Source organism: Lepidochelys olivacea, assembly GCF_965140295.1.
Source record: "Lepidochelys olivacea isolate rLepOli2 genome assembly, chromosome: 5".
NCBI classification, from domain to species: domain Eukaryota; kingdom Metazoa; phylum Chordata; order Testudines; family Cheloniidae; genus Lepidochelys; species Lepidochelys olivacea.
In genome coordinates this window covers 96,202,635-96,222,427 of record NC_140415.1, presented here as the reverse complement: position 1 = coordinate 96,222,427, position 19,793 = coordinate 96,202,635, and the positions used below count along the sequence as shown (strand labels likewise).

Here is a 19,793-nt window from a genome sequence, read left to right as displayed (position 1 = left end):
CATGAAATCTATCCCCAAGGACAAAAAGTAAAAAGAAAACAGGACTGACTTTGTTGGCAGATTTATTCAACGTTAGGATTGCAAATTCATATAGCCAATAATCAAGGACTTCTGATTATATGTGATTTTTCTTATTTATTGGGACATGATGTCCAAATTCTTGGCTATATTACTGGAGAAATCCAATGAGTTGTTCCAGGTGATACTTGCTGAAGGTCATCTGGTCATGAGAACATCCCTCCAAACTGCACTAGATGTAGCTTGCACAGTGACCAGGATGATGGTGGCAATGGCAGTGACCATGTGTAGTTCCTCTTGGTTGCAGTCTTTCAGCATACCTATGAAAATTCAACAAACTATTGAGGACCTACCCTTTGAGGGATGTAACTCTTGTTTGAAAAAGTGCAGGAGGCTTTACATTCTGTCAAGGATTCCAGATTCAAGGATTCTGGTCCTTGATCATCTACATGCCAGCTCTTAAGAGAAAACAGTATTGTACTCAGTAGAGCAGAGGCAGGCCTTTTATCCCCCAAGACAACTTTATCAGATTAAAAGGAGAAATAAGTCTTGGAGGAGGAGACCACCTCCTGCTGTTGCTTCATGTAAGCAGCCACCCACCTCAAAACAGCCTGTTTGACTTTTTGGATGAGATGAGCGTATCAATCCATTGGGATTTTCCTTGCTGTACTGCTCCCTTAAGGAATAAGCTCTCTCTCTTCCTTGGTGCTTGGAATGCTGTTAAAACAGATCCTTTTCTCTCCATTCCTTCTTCCCTTGACCACTGCTTTTCAGTGACCAATCAAACTCAGGAGTCTATTATCAAGTGAGAGATACAGACTCTGCTCAATTTAGGAACTATAGTGGAAGTACTTCCACGGCACTGGGGAAAGGGGGTTTACTCTTACTTCCTCATATTGATGTCCAGAGGGGGCCTGTGGCCTCTCCTAGATCTGTGAAACTTAAACAGATTTATCAAGAAAATAATGTTTTGCATGGTTTCCCTGCTTTCCATTATTCCTTCCCTAGAACCCGATGATTGGTATGCTGCTTTTGACTATGCTTGTTTTCATATAGCTGTCTACCCTATTGTAAGAAATTGCCTGAGACTCCTAGGACAGATAGTAGCTTACTCAGCATACCAGACTACCTGAGGTTCACACAGGGTGGCTGAAGACTATTTATTGTCCAATAAAACATCAACTTGACACGCTGGTTCATGTACCAGCCAGAGTTGTGTCTTCATTAAACTGGTGGATGAACCTGTCCAATGTCTGCAGCGAGGTTCCCTTCTCACCTTCCCTTCCCTCTTGGAACAGACATTGTCCTTAGGCTGGGGAGCACACTTCGGGGATCTCCAAGCCCTGTGGTTGAATCAGGAGCTGGCTGTATACATATATATACTCAAACTTAGCGCAGTCTATGGGTCCTGTCCAAGCTTCCTGTTACATGTTAATGCCAGTATGGTATAAGTTCTCATTGACCACACCATTGCGAATGCTCTGTTTAAATAGGTGGGGTAACCAGATGGGACTGGTTTTGCCAGGAAGCAATAAGTCTTAGGAATTTTTGCATTCAGAACTCAGTGACACTCAAAGCTTCAGACCTTTTGGTGATACAGAACTGCCTCGCACACCACCTCAACAGATGCTTCAGAACGAATCATGAATGGTCTCAAAACTGAAGTGGTCAGTTTGATATTCCAGACTTGGTGAACACCTGTAGTAGGTCTGTTCGCTCTAATACAGAACAGGAAATGCTACCAGCTCTGTTCCAGAGTGTGTCACAGTCCACTTTCAATAACGGATATGTTCTTATTACAATGGAAGGGCAGCCTGCTTTATGTTTTCCCTCTCTTTAATTCCCCGGTAGTTCTCAATTCATAGCACCACATCAAATTGCTCTTAAATAGTGCTTGCTTGGCCAAAGCAGCTCTGGTTATCAGACCCTCAAATGCTTTCTGTCCTACCCAGATCAGAGACATATAATCTCAGAATCAGAGATGTTTTCTACATCCAAATCCTCAGAACCCTCTCTTTACTGCGTGGATGCTGAGTGGTTAACCCAAGGGGAAACAGATTGCTCTTTCGTTGTTTGGAATATTTTACTGAACAGGCGAAAGCCATTCACCAGATATATTTATTTTATGGAATGAAAGCTTTTTTTCGGTCTGGTCCAGGCAGTGAAGCATCCCTCTATCATAGATAGGCTAAGGTGCATGACAATCTGGAATACTTGCTCTACCTAAAAGAGCTGGGTTTCTCAATTAGTTCTTAGAGTTCACTTGGTTGCAATCTCAGCTTTCCACCCCTGTTGGAAAGTTGGCCTGTTCTAACCCAGTGACAGTCAGATTTCTAAAGGGTATAAATAGATTGTACCCTCCAGTTAGGGACCCAGCACCACCCTAGGTCTCAAAGCTGATATTGTCAGCTCTGATGGGTCACCTTTGAGCGTCTGGCTTCATGGTGATTTTTACATCTCTCAGCTAAAGTGATTTTCCTCATGGTCATCACAGTGGCGCCAATGAGAAGTGAAGACTCCTATTTCCCCACAGTCTTCTGCTCCTCTGTCTCTCTTAGTGACCACATGGTAAAATTCCTTCTAGCTCCCAATTGCTGCTTGGTTCTGCAGAATGTTTTTTTTTGGGGGGGGGGGGGGTGTATGTCTGTGTCTGAGACTGTCAAATGAACTTCCCCGAGAACTACAGTCCATCACAAATCTTACCACTTTCCACTCCAAGTGCAAGACACATTTCTTTGGGTTTACCTTCTCTAATATAAGGGCTCTTTGTGTGTGTGTCCGTCCGTCCAGATATATTGCTTAATGTGCTACTAGAAAATGCTCAGACTTCGCGGTGATGACTGTGGTATAAAAACGTATGTAGACTAGAATAGAAATGTATATCCCCAATCAAAAGCTCCATCAGCATCTGCTGCCTCCTGCTTTCTCCAGTACTGTGTGGAAGTCTGAGGAGGACCATCTGTTCTTTGTAGTCTCTGAAGCTTATGGGGAGCGATCAAAGGGAGATGAGGAAGCTTTCTAGTATGTGCTTTCTTCCATTCCCTCCTCCCCCTGGCTTGTGGGGGAGCCTCCAGACCCTGCCTTGCCTTCTAGTTTCTCCCAGCCCTGTAAAGATAGAACTTCCAGGTCCAGCTGTCCTCTTCCTACCTCCCTCCAGGTCCATCTTTTCCATTCTCCCTACCTCTTGAATTTGTGAAATAGAGCTTCCAGCCCTTTCTGCGTACCTCCCATTGTCATCTTATAGCATTTAAAGGAGCTTCTATTAGCTGCTGCTTCCACCTGATTTGTGAGGCCTTGTTTTGCCCCATTTCTCTCTCCCTAAATTTTAATACCCTTAGGCAGAGTGTCCCAAACTTTTTTTTGCTGAGCCCCAATTTGGAGACTGATGTCCCATGAGCATGCGCCTCCCGCCACCCCCATACTAAGAAACAGTATTTTTGCACAGAACAAGAGGATTTTATTTTCTTGGCTAATAATCCATATTGCTTAGACAGAAAGCAACATAAATAGCACAGTACCACAGTTCTTCTACTGAGTAAATATCAACATAAAACAGTGGTTTTCAACCTGTGCTCTGCAGACCACTGGTGGTCCTCAGACTGTGTTTAAGATTTCCAAAGGGGTCTGTACCTCCATTTGAAATTTTTTAGGGGTTCACAAATGAAAAAAGATTGAAAACCTCTGACATAAAAGAACGCTTAATGGTTTGCATTTGTCTCAGTGAGTAGGATAAACCTGTTTGCTGGCACAATTATGGAATCTCTGTTAGATTTTGAAGAGTTTCAGTTGCAAATCAGCCTTTACATTGAAGTGGCTTCTACACTTTGTATGTGTGAGTGTGTGTGTGTGTGAGTGAAGAAAAGCTCACTTCACATAGATACCTTGAGGCAAAATGAATAAGTATTTTGATGGTGTTTGGGGAATTCTTTTTAAACTGAGAGAAAAAACTAATCAAGAGGTGTGATTTAAATTCTCTCTCAAAACAGAGTTATCAGCGAAGTCAATCAAATTCTCTTTTAGACTCATGCCAGTCTTGATCTTTGGTATGAAATCCTCTGAAAACCGCTTTCAGACCCAGGTGAAGTCCTGCAATTCATTTCTCTCTCATTTGGGAAACTATTTGCTGAATTGTGTGCAAAGCTGAGACAAATATTCAAAGATGAATTACATATTTAACTTCTAGAACATTTCACAGTCCATAATGACAGTAGACCATATCGGGAACACAGTTGCATTGTCTTGCAGCATATAAATACTCCCACCGTAGCAAAAGATTTTGGCAAATCTCTGTTTTTGTGCATAAAGAAACTGTTACAGTTCTTGTCTTTTAATGAAAGGTTAAGTTAATTGAGCTTGTCAGATGTCAGCCACAAAGCCCAGTAAAACCTGGAATTGCTCGTCATGGAAGTAATTGTGAAATGGTGTTTCAGAGTTGCTCAAAAACATGAGACACTCCTTCCTGAGTTTGCAGATTCTTGCCAGAAATTTACTATGTGACAGCCATCTAACTTCTGTATGAAGCAGAAGTTTCTGGTGCAACAATCCCATTTCTTCACATAGCACTGAGAAGAGGCATACGTTTGGTGCTCAAGCTTTTATGAAGTTCACAACTTTGACAGCAGTGATCAGTACATCTGACATCTGCTTTTGCCATTTCATTCATGGCTCCAGTGCCTCTCTGTGCAACTGTATGGTGCAACAGCTTTCATCTGAGCAACAAGTTCATTACTGCATCCAGTCATGACTTTTGCCCCATCCATACAAATCTTGACACAACGATTCTACTAAATGTTTTTATCCGTCATGTACTGGTCTAAAATTTTGAACAACTCTTCAGCAGTAGTTCTTGTTGGGACAGAACGGCAAAATAAAGTCTCTTTGATCTGAGATGAGTAGATGTATCTTATGAAAACCATCCTTTGTGCTTCATTGGCAAAGTCAGTGCTCTTGTCAACTTGTAGTGTGAAAAAAGGGCTGCATCTCACTACTTTGATCTCCTTCTTGACATCTCCTGCCAAATCAGCAATTCTGCAGCTAACTGTGTTTTCAGATATTAGCATGAGACTCTGTTGGTCAGCAATCTTTTTTCCCCATATTATCAATGCCATTTCAATCGCTGCTGGCAGCACATGACTGTGACCAATCAAACGAAACTTTCCACTTCTTGGTGTTTGATGAGAGACCGCGTCAGATGCTTAAAGTGCTTAGGGCAGTGTTCTTTGATTCATCTGTCCTTTCAGTTGAAAGAGCTTTTGTTTTAAAAAAAAAAAAAAATCTTGTGGTTTTATCTTTGAGGGCATGATGTTTGGTCTCCAAATGGCGCTTTAGTTTTCTTGGATTTTTGCTATTCTGAGCAAGAACTTCAGCACAAACAACACATTGCAGTCGAGGACTATATGAACCCCAAGTCCAAGCAGGAAGGATATTTACTATTTTTCATGGCTCTATTTATTCCTTCCCCAGAATCAGCATGTCAATTTTTCACTTCACGAAATATTCCATTCACTCAGAATTGTCGAACACCAAAACAATTGATCTCCAATAGAGTACAAAGAACATCTGAGTGAAACCTCACACTCACATCAGCTATATAGCATGTGGGAGTTAGGAGGTGCTGACTTGGCATGAGCACATTGGTTAAGGAAGTTTTGGTACTATGCTCTGGTAATCTTGTGATTTGAGGGACAAAACCCCTGTGTAACAGCAGCAATAGGATCTTTCTGAAGGGGAATTCGTAGTATGGCCCTTATTTTCTCTTATTTTATTTTAATTTAAAAATCTGGAGAAAATTGGTAAAAACCAAAAATGAAGTGCAGCTGGTGGCAGTGCTCAAATTATAGGGGGCTCTGGGGTTTGGGTGGGTTCCCTTACTACTTTTAGGGGCTACTTCACTTCTCCTTATGTGGCTAACAGCAGGGCTAAGAGCTGCAGAGAAAGAAGAATGTAAGGGGTAGTGGCAGGTATAATGGGTGCTGTGCTGGGTATAGAAGGGGAAATTTATGGTGAGGTGGAAGGCAAGGGGTAATAGGTAGGGAAGATGGGGGAGTTAGGGGTAGGGCAGGAGGAACAGTTATGGGGAGGGGAGGATGGGGCAAAAGACGGGGAGTTGCACAGTAGGAGCAGGCAAGAATCTTTAGGGGTAGGGGAGGAGGCAGGGGCTGGGTTTGAGGGTGAGGTGCACAGTACCCAGGGAGATTGGGGTTGCTAACCGTGTGGCACTTGAGGAAGCCTTCAGCTCCCTGCAGCACTTGGTTTGTCTTGGCTGCTGGGACCCAAGTCTTGCCCATCTCGCTCCCCAGAGCGCTGTGCTGAAAGGCTGGGGTCAGGAGGAGAGTATAAGGCTGTACTTCATGAGTACTGGCCCTTTGCCAGACAGAGCCCCGTATTGACCCTGGCCCTTCAGCATGGCCCCATCTACTTCTCCTACTTCGCTTACTTCTCCAGGCTCTGTCTGGCAGGGGAGGAGGACAGCACTCTGTGCTCTTGGGCTGCGCTGAAGCACTGGAATCAGGAGGGGGCCCTGTCCAGTAGGGGGCTCAGTACTCCTGGTGTTCAGCCTTCCACTCCCCACTTGCAGAGTCTCTGCCGACCTGCCCAGCAGACTGCCAGTTGGTGGCTGCTGCAACTGTAACAGTGAGGGAGTGAGACAGGCAGGGAGCCTGGTCCTGGCAGCCAGGACTGCTGACACAGAGCCCCATCCACTTTCCTTGCTGGACAGAGCCCTGTGCTGACCCTGGCCCTTCATGATCTGCCAGGTCCTCATGCCCAGGAAGGCGTGCCCACAATTTGGAAACTTCTGATTTAAGGTGTTATTTTTAACAGATAATTAAAAATCATTGATACAGAAATGTTTTCTTATTACTGTAAAGTCATAAAATATATACAAATTAGTTGTCTGAAATAGCTGTAGTCAGTCGAAATGGACAGGAAAATTGAATTAAAATATTTTTAAATTAGTTTTTTTTTTTCATGTTGTCTTCTGTTTCAGATTGCAGTCACTCCTCTGCTTGCAACACCGCATGTCTCACAAAATGTACTTCCATTTTTGGAACTTCATTCATTAACTGAGTCAGGTAAAGATAAACTATTTTAGAGCACATTTTCTTAAATAGGTACTATAATATGTCAATAAAAATTATCAAATTAAGTGCAATATTAAGAATACAAAGATGGTGAAAAGTAAACATAAAAAACTACAATATTCTAATGTGGCATTGTGTAGTTATTTTTGTTAGTATTTGGGGGCTCTGATTCATAAGTTCATGTTGAGCATAAAGATATGATCAAGCTTCTGAGTATGTATCATTTTCTTCCCCAGTTGGAAGATTCAGGTGATGTGGAGAGAACTGTTGTGTCATAACTATTTCATTGTATGTCTTCTAACAAACAGGAATGGTGATATTTTTTTTTGCTGCCTGTTTCCTTTTTTATGCTTTGAATATGCTGGATGGTCGTATGTTCAAGTGTGAGAGTACCTTTTACTTTCTTTTAAAATCTTTGTGCAAAATTTGTTTTAATGGCCAGAAAACATTCATGAGACTGCATAAATTAAAAATGAGTTCAAAATATACCGTATGTTTATAGGTAGCCACTTGGAAGTTTGTGTGCAGCAGAGTTTTTGCTCTTTTTAAAAAGAGCACTCTCACACAGGAGCACATTTGGGGCAGGGCAAGGAGGAGATGTTCATGCAAAAAAAAAAAAAAGAAAAAAAATCCAGTATTTTATGTTTTTGCTGCTGTTGAAAATACTCTTGCTTAAGGCTTCCCCATTCGAGCTCATGATTTTTTTTCTGAATGATACTGCAGTGAAATAATAACGATCAAATAGAAGATGTGCCATGAGAGACAAATCACGTTTGAATACATATTTTTTATAAGGCGGTTATAAAATCCCATTTGTAGATTACATTTAAAAAGTTTAGTTACATAGGTTAATGGTGTTTCTAGTATTAAAGACCTCCTTAAATGTAAAAAAGATAATCAATATAAAAATAACATCTGACCACTTTTTTGCTTACTTTTACATGTAATATATATGATCATTTAAAACAAGATTAGAGAAAAATATAATTCTCCTTTTTTAAAAAAATTTACACTGAGTGCTCTCAATGCAGAGTGTAGTTCACTTCCCCACTTGTTTGTGTGAGTTATTCACATGGCAACAGTGGAAAGTAAAACATTTTCTTAAAATTACAAAAGATGAGAGACAGACAGACAGACCAAGGGCAGATGTATCTGTAACCACTTTTAAGTCATTTTTTTAAAAGAAAGACTAGATTTCAAATTGATATATTTCTGATTTTACTTGTATTACATTGTACGTGGAGCTGTTTGATCATTTATTATTTTAATAGTTACTTGGGCATTATTTTAATTTCATTCCTGTGTTTTGCTCTATATGGTGCATTTAGACATTCTGTCACATACATATCTTCTCTATATATCACACATTCAGTCTTTATCAAAGAATGGCGTTTTCAAAATACACTCATTCAAAGAGCCCTTTAAAAGCTTTAACCTTATCGTTGATTGTGTCTAATTATTTACTGGATAATCTTACCATATTCATGTGTAATTGTCCATAGATGATATTTCAAATAAATTCTGTACTATATTACTGCAAAATAACTGTTGGTATGAAATTTAAATAGTCATTAAGTGATCATTAATAAAACTTTAAATTTAGAATCGGAAGAAGAATTTTATGATGCCCCCACCAGTCCTGTGGAGGAGATGCCATTTTTTGAGGCATCTTCTGGCTCTCTGACCAGGGTTAACAGTGCCAGAAGGAAAAGGGTACAGAAGCAAGAATCTTTGAAGAATATGACAGAATTCCAGCTAAGATTTGAAATACCTGAGGTAATGTTACTTTTTTTTTCTTTCTCCTAAATATACTCTAGTCTGCATCTAGCATCTCCACAACGTGGTTCATATATGTTGCTTACGCCTATGTTCAAATCCTCATTAATGCCATTGTTGCCTCTTGGTTTGATGGCTGCAGCTCTTCCGTGTCCTCCAAGTCCCAACTGTCCAAAGTCTAACATGTGCAGGATGCAACTGCCTGCGTTCTTGTCTGCATGAAGAAATACATCCCTTCACTCTATTCTCAAACACCTCCACTATCTTTCCATTTATTTCATTTTTGAGTTTACTTTTACTCTATGCTTTCTTTAAAAATAAAACTACTATGTTCTTGTTCCCTTTTACTTCCCAGCTTTATCTCCCCTTCTCCAAAACTTTCCATGGTCAGTGGGAGAGCCATGTCTGCAGCTCTTTCCATCTGGAACAGCCTTTCTGCCCCATTAATGCTCCATCTTTAAACAGTTACCTTAAAATCTAACAATATTCATTTTGCTAGCTATCTTTGGTTTCTCTTGGCCTCAGTTATTGGTCTCATGACTAAAAATTTGGCACATTTACTGTGCAGGGCTTTGGTTTTATTTGCATTATTTTTCCCTATAAATTATGCTATGCACTATCTTTTTAACTATGTAAAGCTACCTCAGGTCAGTGCTTGTATGAAAGACATTATATGAAATAAAGTTTTGATGAGTTGTCTTGTACTCTCATGCAGAACACTTGGCTCATAAAAATCATGAAAATTATTATTTTTGTTTGGATTATGGTAACACCTTCAATATGGTAGGTCCTCTCCAGATGTAAGATGCAGCTGCTTGCCCACTGTGTTGACAGACTAAGAATAAGTGTAGTTCTGAAAGTCTTATCCATACATAAAATCTAACACTTTCTGTATTTGAAATTTGCCTATATCGGGGTTCTTAAACTATTTCATAGTGTAGATTATATTGATAGAGGCGTCTATTATGTATGGTGTTCCTTTCCCATTCGTTGGATTTAGTACTTGAGGGGAGCTCCTGTTTCCTCTACTTCGTATGTAGGACCAGCCTCTAGTAGAAAGAGAGAGAGATTTGGTCTCCTTGTTTCGATTGTTCTCTTTGAAGTGAAGAACCGAAGACTTGTAGAAGCAGCTGGAAACAAGGAATGCCTGTGCCATGAGACCAACCTTGTTCTCCATTGAACACGGCTGTGTGACTGTAGTGCAGACTGCGGTGTTAAATGATGTTCAGACAGAGGGACAGATCCTCAGCCAATGTAAATCAGCATAGCTCATTTGAAATCAGTAGAGCTATACTAGATTACGTGAGCTGAGAATCTGGCTCTGAATGAGATTAACTTTCTTGAACTGTTTGTGGAGCTGCTTTTAAGAATGAAGTTTTATTTCATACACATTCTTCTTTTGCTGTTTTGTTTTATAGAAATGGCAGCATCCAGTATTAGCAATTTTAATACTGAATGGATATTCTTCAGAGTTTTTTCAAGGAACATTTTCTGTCTAAAATTATATTTGAATTGGATATTCACTGAATACGAACTCTGATGAAACTATACTTTGTGTGTCACCATTATCACATTATGCCTTATTATGTTGTTTTTTCCCAGGTCTTAATGCAGTTGTGTCGTCTTGCTGATGGTACTGAAAAGCCTGTGCTGCAGCTAGAAGTTGTAGGATTAGGCACTGAACTTAAACTAAGAACATTTGATATGGCTGTAAATGCTTTTCTTAGAGAAGTCTGTTTACTGTGTCCAGAGTATATGGGTAAGAATGTACATGATGCTCTAAAATTGATTAGCAGATCTACAATAGTATGGTGAAGAGTTCATTTCAGAAAGTCTGTTGGGCTCCCTTATGTCAGCTAAAGTTGCAGGATCCATTCCTCAAAAATTAATAGTGCGAGAGAGAAACCAATTATTCCTGGACACTATTTCTTTCACTTTACCCCTTTTGATACCAGGAAAAGTACATCATCCATAAAATCCCCTGTTCCTAGGCCACATGAGACATGTCATCACTTCCATGAACCCTTTTTTTTTAATTACAATCATCCTTGTCCCGCAAGACACATGATTGTAACCGCCATGGGAATCACCTGTATATCTCCAACAATTGGATTTTATTTCATAGATAAGACTGTACCAGCATGCACTCTGGTTGCCATGTTTGTGTGTAATATTGTAGGTTTTCATTTAAAAAAATATTTTTGCCCTAATGATTGCAAAGGAAATCTTACAAATCATGAACCAGTGCGCTGCTGTGTTCTTGAAATTGCTTCCTGAGTAAAATCCAACTCAGAGCTGTATACTGCTTTGGTACGTTACAATGGGGAGCTAACTATGCTGCGCAATGATCACAGTCCAAATGTCAACATTAACTGTGTTGCTGCTGATCATTTTAGCAGAAACATTCAATAAACATTCAACAGTATGGATGGGTCACTACTGATCCTACGCTACAGTGACAGTCTGTTTTATAATCCCATATGCATTTACATAACTGATTATAAAACACTTGTATATTAAGTTTTAATTATTTGCATTTTCTTGAAAAAATAAGTGTCAACCAAGCTATTTTAACATTAATTTTTTTAAAAAAAAGATGATAAAGACAAACCTGTTTACATCATTACAACTTTGGATAATACAGAGGATGATCTTCTTACACTGGAATATGTAAAGGTAAGAAAACTTTAGAAATGTCATTTCCTTAATCTTTCTGGTGACTTCCTTTAAAATTGTTTGTGTATATGGTATCTAAAAAGTAAAATGCATGGAGCTGTAGTAGGTTTTGCAGTAAACTTTCTGTATGAAGTTTGCAGATTTTTATTTTAATTATTTTTTTCTGGGGGAATAGGCTGATATTAATGGACCCGAATTGAAAACGGCTTACAAGAATGTTCTGCAGCTGTTAAAGGTATGACTATCATTTGTTTTTACGTTTGTGTATTATTCTTATTTTGGAAAAAGCTTTTTGGAAAATATGTTCCGGCTAAAAATGCCTTTTTTTGTAGGTGAATTTCTCCTCTCTAGATGTTCATTTGCATAATGAAGCACTTCTAAATGCCATGAATTACCTAAATAATCTTCTACCAAAACAAGAGACTAAAATAACAGAAGAGCTAGTCCAGGAAAAAGAAGAGAAAAAGGATGTTCTTAAAAAATTAAGTAAGTTGGTTTTTATCTTGGTTCCCCCCGCTTCTTTTTGCTTTGCCCTTTGTCCCCCATCCCCCGACCACATGGGACATGTGACCATGTCCTTAGTTGCAGAGGTGGGGAGAAGTTCTTGATGACAGGGAAAATGTTAACTGTTGGAAGATGGAGAAGTAGAGAGCCCTTCAGTCATATAAGCCTGGAAATGAAGGAAAGGAAGAATAATTATTGAAATCAAACTTTTTTCACTCCACTGGTCAATAGCACTTATGAAAAAACATGAGAAGAGCAGAAATGGATTGTTTTCAGGCAGAATGCTGTGTAAGAATGTTGACTATTAGTTTTATGCATCTTTGTGGATCCAGGCACTCAATACCAGGGATATACTAGGGGCCTCAACCAGTTCTTTCTTACTGTGTCAGTGGTTAGTACAGATACCCTCATTCAACCTTCTCCAAGTTGTTGGCATAGGCTAATTAATGTCAGTTTGGTCCAATATGTAAATTGGAACCTGTCTGGCTATTGGTTGTTCTGCACCTGTTATACAGTTTAATTGGATCCCTGTTCCAGTTTGATTTATGCCCACCTGTTCAAGCCTGCAACTGTGTATCGGATCCCTAATTCTGGATGTTGTGTGCAGATTTTAAATGTTGACTGTGGACTAGTATGCCATTCCACATGCACTTAATGTATTTTGGTATGATTTGAGGCTTCCCTATATACACTGCGGATTCCTTGGTGCCATTTCTGCCCTTGGGGCCATTGGTAGTTGGTATAATGCTCAAAATTATGCCGGGGCATTGGCCAGGTGCAGAGTAGGCTAGGGATAAGAGGAGCACAAAGTCCCCTTTTCACACCCATTTTCCTCACCTCTTGGAATTGCATTTGGTTTTCCTTTTGGAGCTGCACTTTGTTCCGTCTGTACTAGAAAAGGATCAATGTGTGTTTATTTTTAAAAAATTAAATAAAGTTACAAACTAAGCCTACAACTAAACTTGGAATGGGTAATATGTGTCTATCATCACTATGATCTAGGTATTAGCATAATACAAATAATTAATAATAATAGTGTTGGTTTCAATTTTCTCACAGCATCAAAAAAATCCAAGTATGAGGATGTCATAGACCTACATGTCTGTGCAGATTTATCCTGTTTGCGGGTTTATATTAGAGAACAAAAGCGCAGAATATCTGAAATTCACGTAGAAGGTAAGAGTGAAAGTTTGAACATGTAATTACAAAATACTAACAGATATCAGTTAATTTTGTTACTCTTTTTTTTTTTTTTTAGGTCTTGATTGCCAAGTGATCATGAGGAAAGCAGCAACTGAAGTGTTTGCAAAATTAAAGAACATAGTTGTTATGGATTCTGATGATATGGCGTTGCATAAAAAGGTATGAATTCTCATATATGCTATTGATTTCTGTTGCCTGGTGGACAGACACTAATTCTGGCTTAATTATTGGGGTCTACCATCTAGCAGTATTTTCTCTATTGCTCTGTGTGGGTGCTGGGATCATTGTTCCCAGTAAGAGGTATGTGCCTGATTGTCCAAGAACCTAAAATGTCAGTCCCCGCACAACTCTGTGACTGCTGTATTAAAAAACAACAACAACAAAACAGCTTTCTGTGACTCATACACTAAGCTGTCCTTTACTACTTACTATACTGACTTCAGTGAGCTGATTTACACCTGCTGAGATTATAGTCCAATACTTAAAATTCTCCCACGGATTTTCAAACTCAATATTTGTAAAATTCTTTACAATCCATAGATAAAACAGAGCCTAGAAGTATGAAGTGTTACTACTTTTTGTAATAGGCTGTAGTGAAAATATTTTAATAATGAACTTCTTCAGTGTTAGGTTTGAGTTAATTACCCTTTTCTCTGTTTTAAGGCTCTTTATATCACAGGAAAAGAAGTCTTCAGTTTTAAAATGGTGTCGTACGTGGATGCTACAGATGGTGCTGCCTATACAAATATGAATATTGTGGACAGCCAGGTTTATTTAACTGTTGGTTGCATTCAAGTAGTTTTTGTCAACAAGTTTGTTTCAGCTATTTTGGTAAGTCAAATCTTTGTCTCGTCTCCCACCCCACCCCAGCTTCTTTTAGACATGTAGGTAGCTGTGTCCAACCGCAAGTGGAAGGAGGCACATGCAAGATGATATATATTTATATGAGCTCCCTTATTTTTGTACAAGGTTCCATTTAATGTTCGGAAATTGAAAGAGTTTTCTTCCAAAATTACAAAATTCCAACACCTCCACATTCACATGCTGGAACTGAAAAGCTAAAACTTCAGTGCTTCTATAACTCTGCAGTTATTATTATTATTATTATTTATTCATTACTCTCACACTTCTTTTTATGGTACATGACCAGATTTTAAATTCACATACACAGTTTGCTGTCACATGACATTGGAGAATAAAACAATCAGAATGAATGCCTCTTGCATACAATTTTCCAAAGCTAACGAGTATACACAAACTTGGAATAGGTTACATGTAATTCCTCAGAATCATGATGGAAGGTCTTTAGTGTTGGAACTCCATTTTTAATATACAGTATATAAATAATTGTACACACATACTTCATTTCCAGTGGAATTATTCTATGAAAGCATCTCTATAGGCAAATTAGGTGAGTGTATAATATTGCCAGCACTTAAGACACACAATATAGCATTTGAGGTGGAATTTTAAAGGGTAATTAATGATTAATAAATGTAATATTCCCATGATTAATATCATCAGATGTAATGATAGTTTCTAATTATTTTCTAGGCTTTTATAAATAACTTCCAAGCTGCTAAGGAAGCTATTACCGAGGCAACTGTTCAAGCAGCAGGGAAAGCAGCTACAGGTGTAAAAGAATTGGCACAACGGAGTTCCCGAATCGCACTGGATATTAATATTAAAGCACCTGTAATCATAGTGCCACAGTCAGCAGATTCTACTAATGTCCTTGTTGCTGATTTTGGTCTAATTACCATGAATAATCAGTTCTCTGTTAAAACAAAGGCACGATGTAGCCTTCCACCTGTTATTGACTCTATGACAGTGAAGCTGAGTGAACTAAAACTATACAGGTAACCTAATATGTATGTGTGGTTTTTTTAAAGTCAATTTAATTCTTCTGAAATACCTCATATTGACAATTCTGCAAAATGAAGTGCTTTTATCTAAAGACCAGGTTTATGCTTATCACTTACATAGCACCATTAAAAAGAAAAGGAGTACTAGTGACACCTTAGAGACCAACCAATTTATTTGAGCATAAGCTTTCGTGAGCTACAGCTCACTTCATTCGATGCATTCAGTGGAAAATACAGTGGAAATCCTGGACGCCCCATCATCTCAGGCATTGGCACCCTGGCAGAAGGATTGTCTCGCTATGTAGACTCCCTCCTCAGGCCCTACGCTACCAGCACACCCAGCTATCTTCGAGACACAACTGACTTTCTGAGGAAACTACAATCCATTGGTGATCTTCCTGAAAACACCATCCTGGCCACTATGGATGTAGAAGCCCTCTACACCAACATTCCACACTAATATGGACTACGAGCCGTCAGGAACAGTATCCCCGATAATGTCACAGCAAACCTGGTGGCTGAACATCACTACGAAGGTTTTCTCCTCCCCCTCCCCCCGCTCTCCTGGTAATAGCTCATCTAAAGTGATCACTCTCCTTACAGTGTGTATGATAACGCCCATTTTTTCATGTTCTGTGTGTATATAAAACTCCTCACTGTATTTTCCACTGAATGTATCTGATGAAGTGAGCTGTAGCTCACGAAAGCTTATGCTCAGATAAATTGGTTAGTCTCTAAGGTGCCCCAAGTACTCCTTTTCTTTTTGCGAATACAGACTAACACGGCTGCTACTCTTGAAACATAGCACCACTAGTGTACGTGACACTCTACAAATAAATCACAAACAGAAAAGTTTGTGAGAAAATAATTAAGGTTGTTTAATGAAAATATCCACCTACACCAGCAGTTCTCAATCCACGGGCCACATGCGACCCAATTAGCACACATCCCAGGTCAGCTGTATGCTCAATGCCAGCTCACGTGGCAGAGTCCAGGTTCCTGGCTGCCTGGTGTGGTGTGGTGCGGGCTGTACCACAGCCCAGCGTGGCAGGGTCAGGGTCTTGTTGGGTCTGGCGGCCCACCACGCAGGGTTGGGGGCCCGGGGCAGCCACGTGTTGGTGGTCTGGGCAGCTGTCCGGCTGCCCCTGCATGGCAAGGGTTCGGGGCAGGCAACCCACCAGCCCCACACAACAGGGTTCGGGGTCTGGGCTGCCGCTGCCCTGCCACTCAGCCCCTGTAGCCCAAGTAACACATTGTGACTTGCATATGCAGCCCACAATGATAAATAAGTTGAGAACCACTGACCTCCACAAACCCTTTAATAGAAGAAAATATCCAATTAGGGTATCCTTGTTTGGCATTCCTTAATCCTCACACAGAATTCACTTCTTACAGGGACAAGTTCTATTCCTCTCTATATAGATAGTATTCAAAAGGGTTGGGCAAATGCAAAAATGTTTCATAGTTGTGTTCTTCAGATTATTCAGTGAAGGATATTGAGTTATGAACATCATTTTATTTCTATCCACAGAACACATTTTGAGAGAGGTTCGTTACAAAGTGAAATACAGCTGTTGCAGCCACTAAATTTGGAAGTTACTGTTGAACGAAATTTAGCTGCTGCCTGGTATAGCGAAGTGCCTGATATTAAAATACTTGGACGACTTAAACCTATAAATGTAAGTGTCCAGTACTGGAAATGACTCAGAAATATTTGTGGGAAGCTAATGAATTTTACTTCCCACAAAAGCAAACCTTCTTGACTTGGTGGTTATTTGGTTCAGAGAGGTATAGGTAGAGTGGATTTTCACTGATAAGGCTGAAAAAGGAGGGGGTCGAGGTGATAAGTGAGAGCTTACAATGGCTTTTTCAAGCACTGGACTAGGATAATGTGAAATGCAGGCAGGCATTATGTCTCCTTTATTATTATAATAGCGTAGCTCACGCCTGACCTGCAATATCCTTGATTTACTTGTGTATTGGGTATTTTGTACACCCTTTCAGGTATGGTTTGAAACAAGTTCATGTATTCTTTTTCACAGCCTATTCATGTGGGTTTGAACCTATGTTAATTAAAAATCAGGATTGAACAAATGTGTGTTTTCCACAGTGTACTCTCATTAAAAATATATGGACAAGGTTTGTGTTCTGTGTTTGTACAGATACATTGGTTTGCCAGGCTTAGAAACAAGACTAATGACTTTATGTTGGAAAGTATTATGTGACTGGCCCCATATGACAACTTTCAACAAATATGATTCATGCTCTAAATGCATCTGTTAACAGATGTATACCCACATATAGCCAAATAGTTCATACCCAGCTACCTAGCTTTTAATTAAAAGTTTGCATAGCTGCACTAAATAATATGTGAACCATTGCTGGTGTGCATACACAACCTGAATTCTAGCCAAAGCTAATTTTAAGTACATAGAAGGCTTTATACAACTGTTTTTCATGGTTCTAGTCTTCTGAGCAAAGACTCAAATATGCTAATTTGTGTTATTGGGATATAGCAGCATAAAGAGTCATTACCAACTAATAAATAAATCTCCTATTTTGTTAGTAAATACTTCTCTTTTGAGAACAAATTTTGGAGAGGAGAATATTTGAGAAACGGACTGCAGGGGAGTGAGAAATAGTGCCTTTTAGTTGCCATATTTTTTTTAAAGTGAGTGAGATTGCTATATTCAGAGTAAAATAGGGTTTGTTCTCCAAGGTTAGCCTTTTTTTATTATTATTTTTAAGCTCATTCTCAGTCAGGAGGACTTAACCACTATATTGAGGACACTGAATGAAAATTTAGGGGACAGTTCTGGTGCTCCACCTCCTTTACCAGAACCAAAAGATACAAGTAGCAGCTGCAGCGATGCCCTCAGTACTTCCCAGCATTCTGCAGGTATGTTCTTTAAGCTTAAGTAACAATCCAGAAGCATTATATGGTATTTACAGGTTAACTCTTCCAGTGGATTTACAAGGATGTCTCCTTTAACTGTGTTTAAATGTTATGTTTATATGCAATGGCCTTGTTTAAAGTTTTTTATCTAATTTATTCTTAATATATCCAAAGTGGATGTAGGGTTAGAAAAAAGACAAATAACCTTCTGCAGTAGATCTTGTGACATTAGAATGTTTTACTATAAAAGTTGTATAGCGTCCAGCTTTATTGACAATTTAAGCATCTGCATAAAACATTCAATAAACTGTCAATTAGGGTTGGTAATGTTTATGGAGAGTACTTTGCTTTTTAGTATCAGTTATTTCCCTCTATTTATGATGATCTTTTCTTTCTGTTACTACATTAAAACTGTTTATCCCTCAGAATCACAGTATAACAGGATCACTGAAAATCTTTATTTTTACTACCAGAGCTCCTGTAGGGCTCATTGTGCAATACAGTGTATGGACACATAATAAAAAAGTCTAGATAAGCAGGACAGTCAAAAGCACAAAGTAAAAAAAGATAGGCCCTGATAATTACCCTCATCCAACACCTGCCCTCCCCCTGCCCCCATATATCAGATTATATAAACCTCCTAATGCATGACCATGTAATCCTAAATAGTGTTAACAGGAACTAGGAATGTGTGTTTTTCCTTGTTGTGGAATTCTGATAGTTAGAATGATATTTTTATGTAATTTTCAGTTTAAAATAAGACTTTGCCATACAGAAGAATTGATTTAGTAAAGTCAAATTATCTTTGGGCTGAAGTGGGGGGAGGATGTAGTCATATGAAGACTGCTATGCATTGAGGAATGTGTAATTTTCTGTTTTGCTGTTAGTTTTAGTGCTAATGCATCTTCCATTTTTAAAAGGAACAACTATGGTAACAACTGCTGTGGTGGAATTACATTCACCTGTTAAAGTTAAAACAACACTAAAACTGGACTTCCTATTCGACTCTCTCACTTTGGTATTATATAGTCCAAAGTCTAAACAGGTAAACAAAACTTCATGTTATTAAAGAAAACAAATTAGTAATCTTACTGAAAATGCTGGCAATTCTGAACAGGAAAATGTGAATTAGAGGATATTACACAGGAGTAGCTCAAGGGCAGTGGTTACAAACTGTAGTCACAGATTTATTCACGATACTACAGAAATAGAATAGGGAAACTCTGTCTCTGAAGCTTATTGTGTGATTTGACTCTCATTTTCCAGGAAATTTAACCTTGGATAAAACAAAGTGTGAAACTACAGATGGATTTGCTTTGTTTTTGATTAAATTGTGGCGGTGGGTTGAAAATTGGGGTTGTACTATGAAGCTAGCTTCTATCTTAATGTGGACTCAAAATCATCATACTTAGATTCATAGATATTAAGGTCAGAAGGAACCATTATGATCATTTAGTCTGACCTCCTGCACAATGCAGGCCACAGAATCTAAACCACCCACTTCTGCAATAAACCTTTCACCTATGTCTGAGCTATTGAAGTCCTCAAATCATGGTTTAAAGACTTCAAGGTGCAGAGAATCCTCCAGCAAGTGACCCGTGCCCCATGCTACAGAGGAAGGCAAAAAAACCTCAGGGCCTCTTCTAATCTGCCCTGGAGGAAAATTCCTTCCCGACCCCAAATATGGCAGTCAGCTGAACCCTGAGCATGTGGGCAAGATTCATCAACCAGATAACCCAGGAAAGAATTCTCTGTAGTAACTCAGATTCCCCC

General features: G+C 39.2%; 1 protein-coding gene across 1 annotated transcript in view; it reads left to right on the top strand.

The window, feature by feature from the left end:
* The window catches only part of VPS13A (vacuolar protein sorting 13 homolog A), a 262,402-nt gene that overhangs the window by 99,614 nt on the left and 142,995 nt on the right, over nt 1-19,793 (top strand). The window contains exons 24-36 of the mRNA XM_084628103.1: nt 7,007-7,091; nt 8,704-8,876; nt 10,479-10,635; nt 11,473-11,552; nt 11,728-11,787; nt 11,885-12,038; nt 13,116-13,232; nt 13,315-13,418; nt 13,923-14,090; nt 14,814-15,118; nt 16,656-16,803; nt 17,873-18,023; nt 18,941-19,065. Coding sequence (XP_084484229.1) covers nt 7,007-7,091; nt 8,704-8,876; nt 10,479-10,635; nt 11,473-11,552; nt 11,728-11,787; nt 11,885-12,038; nt 13,116-13,232; nt 13,315-13,418; nt 13,923-14,090; nt 14,814-15,118; nt 16,656-16,803; nt 17,873-18,023; nt 18,941-19,065 — 1,827 coding nt within the window. The remainder of the gene's footprint in view (nt 1-7,006; nt 7,092-8,703; nt 8,877-10,478; nt 10,636-11,472; nt 11,553-11,727; nt 11,788-11,884; nt 12,039-13,115; nt 13,233-13,314; nt 13,419-13,922; nt 14,091-14,813; nt 15,119-16,655; nt 16,804-17,872; nt 18,024-18,940; nt 19,066-19,793) is intronic.